Genomic DNA, 13,521 nt, shown 5'->3' on the forward strand with positions numbered 1-13,521 from the left:
AAATTTTGAATATGTTCTTCGAGTCCATCGAATTTTGTCTTATAATTTCCTTTGATACATTCAAAAAATGTCTAAATACTGGCTATACGAAATTTACATGTTTATTCAGGTACACTTATTTGAAAGATTTCAGACTGGATCTTTCTTTTAGAATACAAGTCACTGTTGGTACCCCTGGTGACTGTATTAGAGATTACTCTTTGATCAGTTCTTCTTCCGGTGGAGGTCTAGGGGGTATGTGTGCAATTTGTTATTAGTATCTGATACAATCCTTACGGCGAGCTTTTTATTTTTGAGTGTTTGGTGTTAGTTGTATGTAAGTCAACCAAATCTTGTTACTTCACTGTTAGTTTTTGTCGTAGGTGATAAAAATGGTTCAGCGTCTGGTGTATCGACGACGCCTGTCGTACAACACGAAAAGCAACAGGAGGCGTGTGTAAGTACCTTATGCTTTCATTAAAATCTCGTAGAGAGTCTAAATATTTGCCCGATACGTGGTTGTGAAACAGATTTGTCCAAGATGTGAAAATCAGTTCTAAACAAAGCATTTGTAATTTATACGGATCTTCCGCGATCATAAATGCCTGCTAGCATACTTAGTAGGATCGCGCGTGGTCAGATCATTTTATTCTGTTTATAGAATGCAGTGTCCGTTATTTAGGCAATGGGCGAAGAATACTACTACTTTCATTGTACTGTTAGTGGAAAAAGCACGACCCATAAAAGGTTAATTTCTCCGAGGATTTTTTTTTTTTTAAATAGCGTACTGGGAAATAGGCCTAGATTAATTCTGACCTGAGGATACACGATAAGACACTCCATGCTGCTGTACTGGATGATAGAGAATGTTAAGTGATAAACTTTCTTAGTAACGTTGCTGGAAAGATCCTAAAAGTGAAGTGCCCCAAAACATTGTTTGTGGAAAAAGCAGTTACGGAGCCAAACGATTTTCAAAATGTATTCGAACTGCTTAAGTTTATGATGTAATCATAGGTTCCATTAAAATGTGGACGAGATGTTTTGTTGTCATATACTGCTGTATAATTAAGTAGAAATACATTCTTAGTTTTGAAAGAATCTTGAATCTCCGTGTGCAGATAATTGCTTTTCATACTACTTAATACAGTAACATCACCATTTTTCCTTTGGTGAATGGATAACTTATGATTGTGCGTGGAAGAATTTGCAGGAGATAGTTTAGAAATTAGCTTGGCAAAATACAAGTGTTGTTCAGTAATTTTTTTTATATCTGTTAATGATCAGAACATTACGTGCTACTGGAAGTCCTTGTAACACAAGCCCAAATTGTTCTGTGAAAGGTTAGTTATTGTTAAAAACTAGCTTAGGTATTTCATTCAGTGATTTAGGCTTACCGTGTTTTTCCTCAATCGTTTATTCATATGTTTGTTTATATTACTTAAATTTTGCTCGGAAATACGGAAGCGTCCGATCCCGCCCGTCTGCTTTGACCCATGACATCACAAATATGGTGGAAACAAAAACACACACACACACACACACTTTCCACAAGAAGCCTAATGACACTAACGGGACAAGCGCGGGAAATGGGGTGTTTTGGGTGGGGGCAAACTAAACAAATTTAGACGCTTTGCGTAGCTACAACGTGTAAGTGAAGACAGCCATGCATGAATACCCACCCACCTCCCCAGGGGTCGTAACCCCTGCAACCCATAGAAGATAAAGATGCTTCAGTAGCTGATTAGTGTTTTTGTCTTTTTAAAAAAAAATCTCACGGGATAGAACGAACAGATCAGAAAGATAAATATAATAAACTAAAACAGAAATTGGAGGAAACAGATAATTAAAATAAGTAATAAGTGTTTTTAAATTTTAAAAAAATCTCACGAGATAGGTCGAACAGATCAGAAAAGTAAATAAAATAAGATAAAACAGAACTGGAGACAGCCACACTCAAACCAAAGTCCACGCCGTCATGACGTCACACACGACAACACCCTTATGTCACGGGTCAAAGCCGACGCGTGGGATCGGACGCTTCTGTCGACCCTTTTGCTTATATTAGGCTGATGGATCCTATATCATTGTAATTGATACTTGGATAAATATGTTACTGGTACATTTTAGTTCTGTAATTCTTTTGCTGTTAACAATAAATCCTGAAGTTTTAAGTCCATTTTTGTCCTCTGGGTTAGGTGGCTCGTCTTCAGTCTACATCTTTCAGGCTATACTACTCAGCATTTTATTTGGTTCATTTTATGTTACTAATTTGTGTGGGCTTTAAATTGCCCTAAGATTCTATGCTATTGAGGATAATCAGGTATGTTCATAGGAACTACTCCATCGGCTATTGTGATAGGTAATACTTTCTTCCTTTGTAAATCACCTACAGTGCAACAACTTGCTCTTCCTTAAATGCCAATTTGCTATTCTCTGTTGGCTATGAAACATACTTCTATTAGTAAATATTTTGTTTGCAATTTTGTAGATGGCTATGTTAATAACAGCACAACATATTTGTGATACCTACATCATACTTTCTGCTTAACAAACCACATTTTGTTTGGTTTCGTGCTGAAGGTTGTATGAAGCTTTTGACCTTCAGTGCTCTAAGTAGTTTACCTTTTCCCTGTAATTGCAACACAGTCATTTATCTACCAATGTGAGTTGTGTATATAAAAGTCACCTCAGAACAATATGTGTATTGATATTTCACTTACGAATAAAATGTTAGCCTTTGTTGATGTTGCTGTCATAATCACTTGTATCGTTTCACTCGCTCATTATCCAGCTGTATACTATTGCATATAGTTTACACAGGTCAAGAGGAATCTTAGATACCTCATCTTCAACCAGTGAAGTAATGTAAATGATTGCTATCATGTCATCTTCTGGTGCGTATTTCGCAGTTTGGTTGGTAATTTGTGGAAACAAAAACCTTGGATGTCGTAGCTGTTCTGTAGCACAACCTGTTTTTATTTAAAGTTTCCACTTATACGACACTATGGTTACCATATGTTTTACAACATTTGTCGCTCATATCCTGTGTCATTGTCAAAGCCAATAATTAATATCACTATCAGATATTCCTGTTAATCCATTTCGTGTGTGCTACACAATGATATTCAAAGAAATAAAAATAGTTTTCGCTCATTTCTGGGATGAGCTGATGGTTGTACACATTGCAATCTTCTGTTTTTTCCTGTTATCTATTGGTTTTACACCATGATTCCATTCATAGTGTCATACTGTGCACTCGTTGAATATTTTACGATTCAATTTCCGAAGTTGTTTTCTGTCTGTTTCACTCTGAGAAATGTACTGAATTTCAGGACACTAACTTGTGGTCTCTCTCCAGGATCACTAGTTTTGAATGCTGAACAATCAAGATCCTGAACAAATTTTTCTGTGGCATTTTACACATACTCTTCCAGCAGATTTTTTTTTTTTTCTCTGTCTTTAAGTACAAAGACAAAATTTTTGTCGTTAAAACGTTTTTTCCTTGGTACCCTGTAAATATACCTTGGGGAAAAAAGCAAACAAACTTGTCTGGGTGTGTGCAGTAAAGCACTAAAATACTGACATCCCCCTTGATAGTGTTTATTTTGAGCCAATGATGTAAGGCTCACAGTTACACGCAGTGGCAGTCTTTATATCTAATGTGATTTCAACTACATAAACATGTGTAGTGGAAAGTTTAGTGGCTTTATTCAAGCAGGTAGATTGTGTCCAATATAGGCGCACAGACATTTTCATACTGGTGTCACAATTGGAAACTGTGTGAAAGATGAAAAATAGTTATATATATTATTAAACATTAAATATTGCAAATAACTCAGCCTTCCCACCACAAAAAGTATTACTGTTGCATGAACAAAGTGCTTATTCTTCTGTTCAACTTTGCATGTGCCTTTTCCAACAGTACAAACACGCATTCTTATTTATTTGTGTGTGTGTGTGTGTGTGTGTGTGTGTGGCTTCCCAGGTTAGATGACAATCTCTTGTGCTCTTAAGCAGATGCCAGGTAGCTGAGGACCACATGTTTTGTTTTATGGCAATTTACCTGCAATAGTGTACATAGACTCCAAAGAAAGCGTGCTGAAATTTATAGTGATAACAAACACACAAGTCATTTGGAACTCTGCTTCTGAAGATTATTGGAATAAAAATGTCTTTATTTGATGCCCTAAGCCTCAAATAATAGGTAAAAAGTCTCTGTTCATATAACTGTAGAGAGGAGTCGTAGTCTACAAATTTACGAAGTGTGTGAATGAAAACCATGAACAAGTATTCATGCTGTGGCAACTTAATAGCACTACAATTGAAGAGCCTGACATATGAACAAAAGAGGAGGTAGCCTATGTGTAGATCTGCAACAAATGACTAGAAATTGAAATGGACATTGGTGATGCAAGAAATACTAAACTTGAAAATGAAATCTCTGTTCCAGTGGCTTCTGGGGTTTGTGACATCCTCAAATTTGAGTCCAGGTCTATTATTATTTATATAACCCATCATTAAAGCTCTGAAGCTCTTTAGCCTACATAACTCTCTCTCTCTCTCTCTCTCTCTCTCTCTCTCTCTCTCTCTCTCTATAATACAGCACATTTGGCATGTTGAAAGTGCGACCCAAGCTGAAAATCTAGATCTAAAATCTTGCTGTGACCTGAAATTTGCAAACAAATAGTTGTCACTTTTTTCTGTTCCTCTATTCTTTTTCTGTTGCATTTTGTCACAATAAATGCAGCACCAGCTCCTGAGAAAAGAAGGGGATGCATAGCTGGCTGCTTGTGCATGGAGCAACATGTGAATGCAAGGAGGCATTTGCAAAAATATGTTCTTTCCACAGAGTTAACTGCCACTGGTTGATTTGTAGCATATTATTCATGCTTGGCTGACCCAGCAGTGTACAAAGTGGTTAAGAAACTGGATTCTCACTGTCAAGGACAATAGCTGAAATCATTGCCTGCCCTTATAGGTGTAATGTTTTAGTGGTTTCCTTAAATCCCTTAAGGCAAGTGCTATGATAGTTTTCTTTGATAAGGGCAGGGTAAATCTCATTCTCCAATCCAAAATTATGCACCATCCACATTACCTCATCATTTATGGGGTGTTAATCTTTCCAGCAACATTTTAACTTGTACAAATTTGCTTCAGCTCTTTGAAGAATGTTTTCTGTTGTGTATTCTAGTTGAATCTTTTGGAGCTGAGGATGATGTTGTAAATGTGTTTCTCCACAAATTGCCTGCTTACATTGTCACAATTCAGTATAGGTGAGGCAGCTTTGATTGCCAAGATAACTGGTAGAGACCTAATAGTAACTAAAAGTTGGCATTTCTTGTAATATTTTTGTTCTGTGCTAGTCAAGTGTCATAAGTTGACTATCTAATGTTTCAAGGTCGCTTTGTATTGTTTGTCACTTGCACTTTATTTTTAACTTGGGGTGGGCTGTTGGTGTCAGAAGAGCATTTCAATGCCAAGTTCTGTTGCTTCATTTGGATTGTGCCAGATAACAGTAATAGTATTTAGTGGATACAGAGGACTTCTGATACTATCTTTCCTTTGGGGCAAATAATACAGATAATCAGTCGGAAGTTACCATTTACCTTAAATGGGTTTTGGAGTTTGAACATAAATAAATGCTTGTATGTAAATACGCACCAACAATTTTGTAGTGCAACAATCTGTAGGTTTTGGCAGTGCATACTGTGTTCCAAGGATAAACAGAAATGCAGAGCATTTACTCTCATTAGCAGCAAAAAGATTAGTTTCTGTGATAGGTGGAATGGAGAATGTTGTATACTAAACTTCTTAGAGAACGTGAAGTAATTTTAATATTATAATGGACTTTATCACGTCGACTTTGTATTGCTTAATAATGTGATAGCAGCATAGTTCAGGCATGCCAGCTGCCATTTCAGACTGCAGAATACACTGATTGCTGTGGTATTGTTGTGATTTCCCATGATATGTTCATAAATTTGAGCATCAGATGTTGTAAGAATACTGGAATTTATTAATCTACATCCACATTCATACTCTGCAAGCCACCCTGTTGATCATAGTGGACTGTACCTTGTGGTACTATTGGTCATTACATTTCCTGTACTGCTCACAAATGAAGCGAGGGGAAAAATGATTTGTCTGTTTGCCTCCATACATGGCCTAATTTCTCCGGACTTTTTTGCAATTATTATGTGAATTATATGTTGGTGGCAGAAGAATCCTTCTGCAGTCTACTGCAAATATTGTTTCTCTACATTTTTGCAGTATTGTTTACATAAAAGAATTTCTTCCCTCCAGGTGTTAGTTGGGTGGAACATGTTATTTTGCGTTCATATTCATATATAAACATGGCTACATGCTGGCCATTTGCATTTTATTTCTATTTTTAAATTCCTATTTGAGTTCAGAAAGCATACCTATGCTGGCTGATAGAAACTACCAGTAACAAATCCAAGTTGTCAAAAAGGTCAGTTGACCATCTACTTACATTAGATTCATCATAAGTCCCAGTGAAAGTATAGTAATGAGACTGCACTTCATGAATTGTTGAGAGATACAGGGTCATTCCACATCAAGGGGCCCAATATTTAAAAGTGCCCTCAACCATCTGCAAATGTATTGAAATTTGATGTGGAAGTTTTGCTTGGTCTTTAATGGTTATATACCAACTTTCAGTCCAGTATCTTCAGTGGTTGAATTTTTAGGGACTTTTAAAGATAGGCTACTCACCTCATAACATAAGAAGGTGCAAATGTGCCAAGTTCGCTAGACATTTTTAATAGTTCTAGCAAATATTTTGTCATTGTCTTTAATATACATAGACAACTTTTTATGCTGAATCACACCAAATTTCAAAACTTAGTGTGGATTGATTTTGTTATGCCAGTACTTAAAAGTGCAAACTGCACGCTCCAAATGTGTAGCTGAATCTGTTTGTGCTGCATCTTTATGTGGATAATGTTAAAACTCCACTGACATCACTCTCGTCACTGTTACAGACACTTAGTTTCACTGTCATTATTGTCATTTAAAGAGATAATTGTCTCTTCCACTGAAGTCTCCAGAGCACCTTCATCTTGCCATGCTCTTTCCATTATTGTGTGTGTGTGTGTGTGTGTGTGTGTGTGTGTGTGTGTGTGTGTTTGACAGCTTTCTTCCAGTCTTCAGGGGTAACATGAGTAATAGCTTCTGTAGTGCGTGCTTCTACTGCAGAGAGCGTATAGTTTTGGTTGTTCCTGGCAACGGAACCTTTAATGTGGGCACATATGAACTCAATAGGGTTGAAGTAGCAGTGGTATGGTGGCAGCCTGATGATTGTATGTCCATATTTTTTTTGCCAGTTCGTCGATTTCGTATTTTGGAAATTGCGTTTTATGGAAATTTATTTTTTCCACAAGCTCGACCTCCTTAAGATCATGAGATATATTTGTTAAGATGCTCAAGCTGATTAATCATTTCCTCCTTTCGCTTTGCTATGGTAGGTGCTTTATCAACAACCACCACCGAATGATATGGAGCATTGTCTAAAAGATTGTTGACGGTTTATGTAGATTGGGTAAGAGCTTCTACGAACCACTTTGTGAATGTAATGTGGTTCATATCTTCATGATAATCTCCTGTATTCTTTGATTTAAAAAGGAGACAGTTTGGTACAAAACCTTGTGAGGTGCCTGCATGCAGTAGAATCAATCAACTCCCCTTACCAGACGGCATCTGCGTTGCTCCTTTAATCGTGTTGTCTGTCCACCCCTGATTAACTATGTGACCAGAATTAGCCCATGTTTCATCAAGCCAAACCACTTCTTATGCTAAACATTTATCTTAAGTCAGCATCGCCATGCAGCAATATCCTCCCTTTCCATCAACAGCGTACGACCGCAGAATTGTCCGTAGTCAAATCCTAGATTGTACATAAAGCGCAAAGTTCTGTAAGCCAAAGGCAGCATTACTAAAGTATTTGCCACAGCTGGTGAAACTTGATCTTAAGCTTCAGACTTCAAGCAATTGCAGTAAAGTTCGAATTTGAACTCTGGCCCTGTGCAGTTGGACTATTGAAAAAGCCGTTAAAGAATTTGCTGTTTCAACTAAAATGGCGAAGAAGGCTAGGAAACCAAAGATAGAAGATGGGTTTGGGCAACACCTGCAAACCGAGAAAAGGAAAATCTCAATGATGAAGTAAAACAAAATGTCCGCACTTTTTTTAAAAATGAGTTTTCTTGTTTATGCCGAGGCAAAAAGGATTGTGTTGCATAAGAATAATGGTGAAGAGATTCATAAGCAGAAACACCTACTCCTTTGTGACTTGAAAGAAATGTTCATTGCTTATTGTAAGCAATAAGGAAATCAACTGAGATCAGGCCGAAATGGTGTACTATAATTTGGTGTTTCTGGTATCACATTCAGTGCGTGCGTGCAGTTCACCAAAATGTCAAATTAATGTTGGCTTCAGCAATATCCAACCAAGGTGATTAAAGGGATTTAACTTTTAAAAAAGTATGCAGGTTGGAATCAAAAGATTATATGCTGCAACATTGAGAGTAATGTCCAGGAAAAAATGCAACTAGAGGTTTTTCTTGAAGACGCTTTTAAAGACTATGACCCAGAAAAAACAGTGGAATACAAGCAGTGGGTTCATACTGACAGATACATTGGAAACATGTCAGAGAACTGTTAAAGATTTCATGGCGACATTGATTTTGAAAATTACTGGTTTAAGAAGCCATCACATTTTGTGAACACACCAAAGACTATACATTAAACAGCTAAAAAGAAATCTTACAGAAAATAATTATGTTGATGGATTTTGCTGAGAATTATTTATTTGTTGTTCAAGGTGTTGTGCAAGGATTTCATTGGGTTAATATTCAGGACACATTACATCTATTTGTTGCCTATTTTGGTAGCATTTGTGTGATCAGCAACTGTTTCGTCATGATACCATTGCTGTCCATGTGTTTCAGATAAACTTAATAACATATTTAAAGACAAAGATTGAAAACATTAAGAATGTTTCTTATTTTTGTGATGGTTCAGCTGCTCAGTATAAGAATTTCAAAAATTTCATCAATTCTTGTTTGCATGAAAAGTATTTTGGCATCACTGCCAAATGGAATTTTTTTGGAACAATTTGCATATAGAAAATTTTGGCCAACTTTGCAGATGCATGCATATATTTTCATCTAGTCATCCATTGTTAATTTTTTCCATATGTAAATATCATAGGTAGGAATAACCTTCTGAAGTTGTGGTGTGATGGGTTCGTATGAAAAGTAGCAGTTGTCGGTCAAACATAGGCTATCAGAATAGTATGACAAATTTCTGATCCACTTTACAGGCTTGTATCTATATTTATGTGTGACTAAATTCCCAATTTTTTTCCGTAGTGTGATTCAGCATAAAAAAGTATCTGTGTATATTAAACCAAATGTATGCTACAACTTTTACAGCAGCCTAGAAAACTTGGCACATTTACACCTTCATATGTGATGTGGGGAGAAGTGGCCTCTCTTTAAAAGCCCCTAAAAATAAAGATACTGGACTGAAAGTTGGTATATAGCCATCAAACACTATATATAAACTTCCACACCAAATTTTGTTAGATTTGGAGGTGGTCAAATGGGGACCTCCTGGTCCCCTTGACAGGGATGACCCGCAGATTAATGACTGAATAGTCAGAATAAAATGAGTAGCTACAGTTCTGTGTTATATCGTCAGTTACTAACATTATTGGCAGTTGGCAAACACAGCCTACACAAAATATTTGCTATTTATTATTCTGTTTGTGGAATGCAATGAAGTTCATAGACAATTCTGCAGTTCTCCCATAATATTTGATAAGAGAATGGACTGATTGAATTATTTGCTTTCATTTAGATATGAATAGGCAGTTGGTAAAATAAAATATCTTGCTTGTTGCAGTGTCCGTACTCCGGGTGGAAAGCTGGTATACCAATATTTGAAAAAACCTAAGAAGATCCCAAGGTGTGGACAATGCAAGGACAAGCTGAGGGGCATAGTTCCAGCTAGGCCAATGGAAAGGTCAAGAATGTGTCGCAGGAAAAAGACTGTGAAAAGGGCATATGGTGGAGTCTTGTGTCATAAATGTGTAAAGGAAAGGTTGGTATTGCTTTTTGTTAACTGGGAATTTATTGTACATTGAACAGCGGGAAGATATGCCAACATTGTTTTGCATAGTGTGCTCAAGTTACGTTGCCTTGTTCAACAGAATCTTTCTAAAAAGTTTTTGTTTGGTGGAATAGTATTTGTTTTGGCACAGATAAATTTCATAGAGGTAACATGTAGTCATCATTTGACATTTTTGTGCATTTAAACGCCTGGTAACGATTTTTGTTTTCAAGCCAGTATTATAAAATGCAGTGAGGTTATTTTTGTGGTGCAAATTGTATTTGAATCACAGTATCTGATCTTAGCTTGTTATGTTGAGTGTCAGTTTAATGAATGCACCTTGTTTTCCTTCCAGAATTATTCGTGCATTCCTCATTGAAGAACAGAAGATAGTCGTCGAGGTGCTGAAGGCTCGTCAGTCATCTGGAGATGCAAAGAAAGCTGATAAATAATTATCAATGGACATATTTAATAAACTATAAAAGTTATTAAACTGATTTTTTTTGTAATGATACCTGTATTCTTTCGTGACTTACAATTTTGTGTGGAGAGTTGATCTGCTCATTGATCAGAACAGCTCCTTCAACTTAGTGACGATAGTGAATTTTGTCTTAAATATGAGAAGGGTTTAAAGTTACTCAGTAATGAGATTTTGCACACACACAAGCTTTCTTGTATTTTTGGGGTTTTCTGTTGTTAGTCTGGATGTTTGTTATATCTTTAAAGACTGGGCAAGAACGCTGCCTTACCTTTCTCTTTTAATGTAGGGTGATTGGGGAGCACATGCCCCCCCCCCCCCCCCCCCCCACCGCGTGCACACACGCACACACTGAAACTTTAAACTGTCACTTAACTGCCTCATACCAGTCACATACAGACTTGCCCCAGCATATATTTCTTTTTTTTAAAAAAAAAAGAAAAAAGAGAGAGAGAGAGAAGCATAACAACATGAAGATACTTTCTTACCATCAAGAGGTTGAGTGTAGGCTGTCACTTCAGTTTTAAGGTCTGCCTTTTGTGGTGAAAAGTTATGAAAAGAGGAAGTGCATAGGATGTTGGAAAGTCTGCAGTTCTCTTGTCCTTCTGAAAATAAGTCTTTCTTAGTAAGAAACATATTAGTATGTTATTTGAGGTGCACATGGTAATTGTTTTTACAGTACTAACATAACATTCTTCTTCTGTTGTGCATGACAGGCAGAGGCTTCTTGGTTTGACACTTTAGGAGACATCACAGCTATGTCCTGCTTAGTGAAATAGCACTTGGAGTCAGCAAAATGTGACTACCACGCTTCCTATAAAAAGAAGGGGTCATCTGCATCTGTTTGTGGCCTAGTAGGGAAGTATTGGTATTACAATATAACTGGTGTGATCATCTCAGAGCTTACTAGATATATCTGAGTATGTTTATTGACAATGAGTGACATGGCAGTTTAACAGGTTAGTGTACATTCTGTGAATAAATCATGTTGTTGACAAGCCAACTGCTACTAATTGAACTACTACTATAGATTCCACTTTTACTCACTAGGCTTTAGATTCCATCAAAGAAATAGGGTTGATGTTGGCATTGTGACATTCCTTGCACAACTGTAGTTATGATTGTTGTAATTATAACTCTTATATGTCTCCTTTTTTCGTGCATGGAAATATTGTTGTGATTATAAAGAATTTATTTAAAATTAGTGAAAATCAGGAGAACTGTAAACCAGTATTTTCAAATTCTATTGGTTTTCAATTTAGGATATATAAATAGAGGTTTGACATTTAAAGATTCGAGGGAGGGGGAGGTAGATGCACTTCTTAATACCACAGTGTTTGTGACACCAAAGATAGTCAAAGGAACAAATCCTGTTGAGATTACCTCGAACAGCACCAAGTTACAAAACAGCTACTGTCAATATTTGATGTAAGGAAGCAGAGGAAGACACAAAGTGCCTATTTTATGCGGAAGACCACAATGGGGTTAAACTGGATTAAAAACAAGACTCTGATTGCAATTGTGAATTTGTGTAATGAAAACTTTCTCAGTCTACTACTACAAAGTCTTCCCTGCCTCTTGCTCCCCTATTTCCGAGGATACATTAGTTTACTAATGCTGTTGTGGTGAGTTCCTCTGTACCTAAACCTAATATTTATTTCAAACTATCAGGCTGAAATAAGTCGCTAACAAAGTTGGAGTACTAAAAGAGAAGACAAGAACACATCACTGACTGACAAACTTATATATTAAATACGGCACATCAATTGCCAGTAAAAAATGTGGTCCCTGTAGAAGTATACAATAAGTTTCCATTATACTACCCAAAAAGTAACATCGCTCATTATGAGAATAACTTATTTTAAACCCACAATAATTAGTAATCATATAATGACATCCGTCCATCCTTGAGGGATGATGGTGTAACATGCTTGGTTCAGAGTCTGCTGTGGCTAAAAAGTCCCACTCAAGAGTGGCAGTCCATACTGCAGTTTGTACATATGAAATTTGAGGGACTTCGAACAGAAGCCACTCTGTCTCTTCGCTTTGTCCTCTTCCTGATTTGTTCCTGTGTGCGTTTGTCCTCTGAGAGCTTGATGCTGCTGCGCACAGTTACTCGCCACTTGACACCGTCATCTGCAATGCTTTCCCAGTGACTTGGATTGATTCTGGTCTGGTCAGGTCTCTATTGCAGACATCCTTGAAGCGAAGATGCAGTCACCCCACTGGCCTCGCACCCTCCTGAAGTTCTCCGTACAGCAGTTGTTTCGGTATCCGTTCAGGATCCATGTGCCTGACATGTCCCAACCATCTTAGACATCGATGACTCAGGAGTGCAAAGATGCTGGTTGTGAAAGACTTCGGTGTTGGGTACTCCATCTCTCCAAGAGATCTGAAGGATCTTCCGGAGACAGCAGAGATGGAAGCTGTTGAGTTGAGATTCATGCCTAGAAAGAATTGTCTGTCTCACAGCTATAGAGAAGGGTGCTTATAACACAAGTGTTGTAGACTTTTAATTTATTTTTTTGTGGTAAGCAGGCTGTTGTTCCATACTCGTGTTTTTCAATCTAACCATGACAGATGATGCCTTTGCGATTCTGTTAGTAATTTCAGTGTCCATGGACAAGTTGCTACATATTGTGGATCCCAAGAAGGTAAAGTCATCAACTATCTGGAGAGGATTGCCATCAATGCTGATGGATGGAAGGTTGGTAGTGCTCTGCGCCATGATCTTAGTCTTTTGAAGGCTGATGAGTAGACCAAATTTTTCACAGGCATTTGATAATTTATTGATTATATACTTCAGCTCCTCTTCAGTGTTCGCTACTAGAGCGGCATTGTCCGCATATAACAACTCATGGATAACAACTGTATTTACTTTGGTAAATCCCTCGCCTGATCCGATTCGAGGACACTGCCAGGCGGGGAGTTTG

The 13,521-nt window shown here is 37.3% G+C and overlaps 1 protein-coding gene across 1 annotated transcript; it reads left to right on the forward strand.

Annotated features, from left to right (window-relative positions):
- Positions 1-158: 158 nt before the first annotated feature.
- On the forward strand, positions 159-10,619 carry LOC126161599 (60S ribosomal protein L34-like). The gene is made up of 4 exons (XM_049917546.1): positions 159-234; positions 363-436; positions 9,904-10,101; positions 10,466-10,619. Exons 2-4 carry the CDS (start codon positions 372-374, stop codon positions 10,560-10,562), a joined length of 360 nt encoding a protein of 119 aa, XP_049773503.1. The 5' UTR covers positions 159-234; positions 363-371; the 3' UTR covers positions 10,563-10,619.
- The last annotated feature ends 2,902 nt before the right edge of the window (positions 10,620-13,521 follow it).

Source organism: Schistocerca cancellata, chromosome 2 (assembly GCF_023864275.1).
Source record: "Schistocerca cancellata isolate TAMUIC-IGC-003103 chromosome 2, iqSchCanc2.1, whole genome shotgun sequence".
Taxonomy (NCBI): domain Eukaryota; kingdom Metazoa; phylum Arthropoda; class Insecta; order Orthoptera; family Acrididae; genus Schistocerca; species Schistocerca cancellata.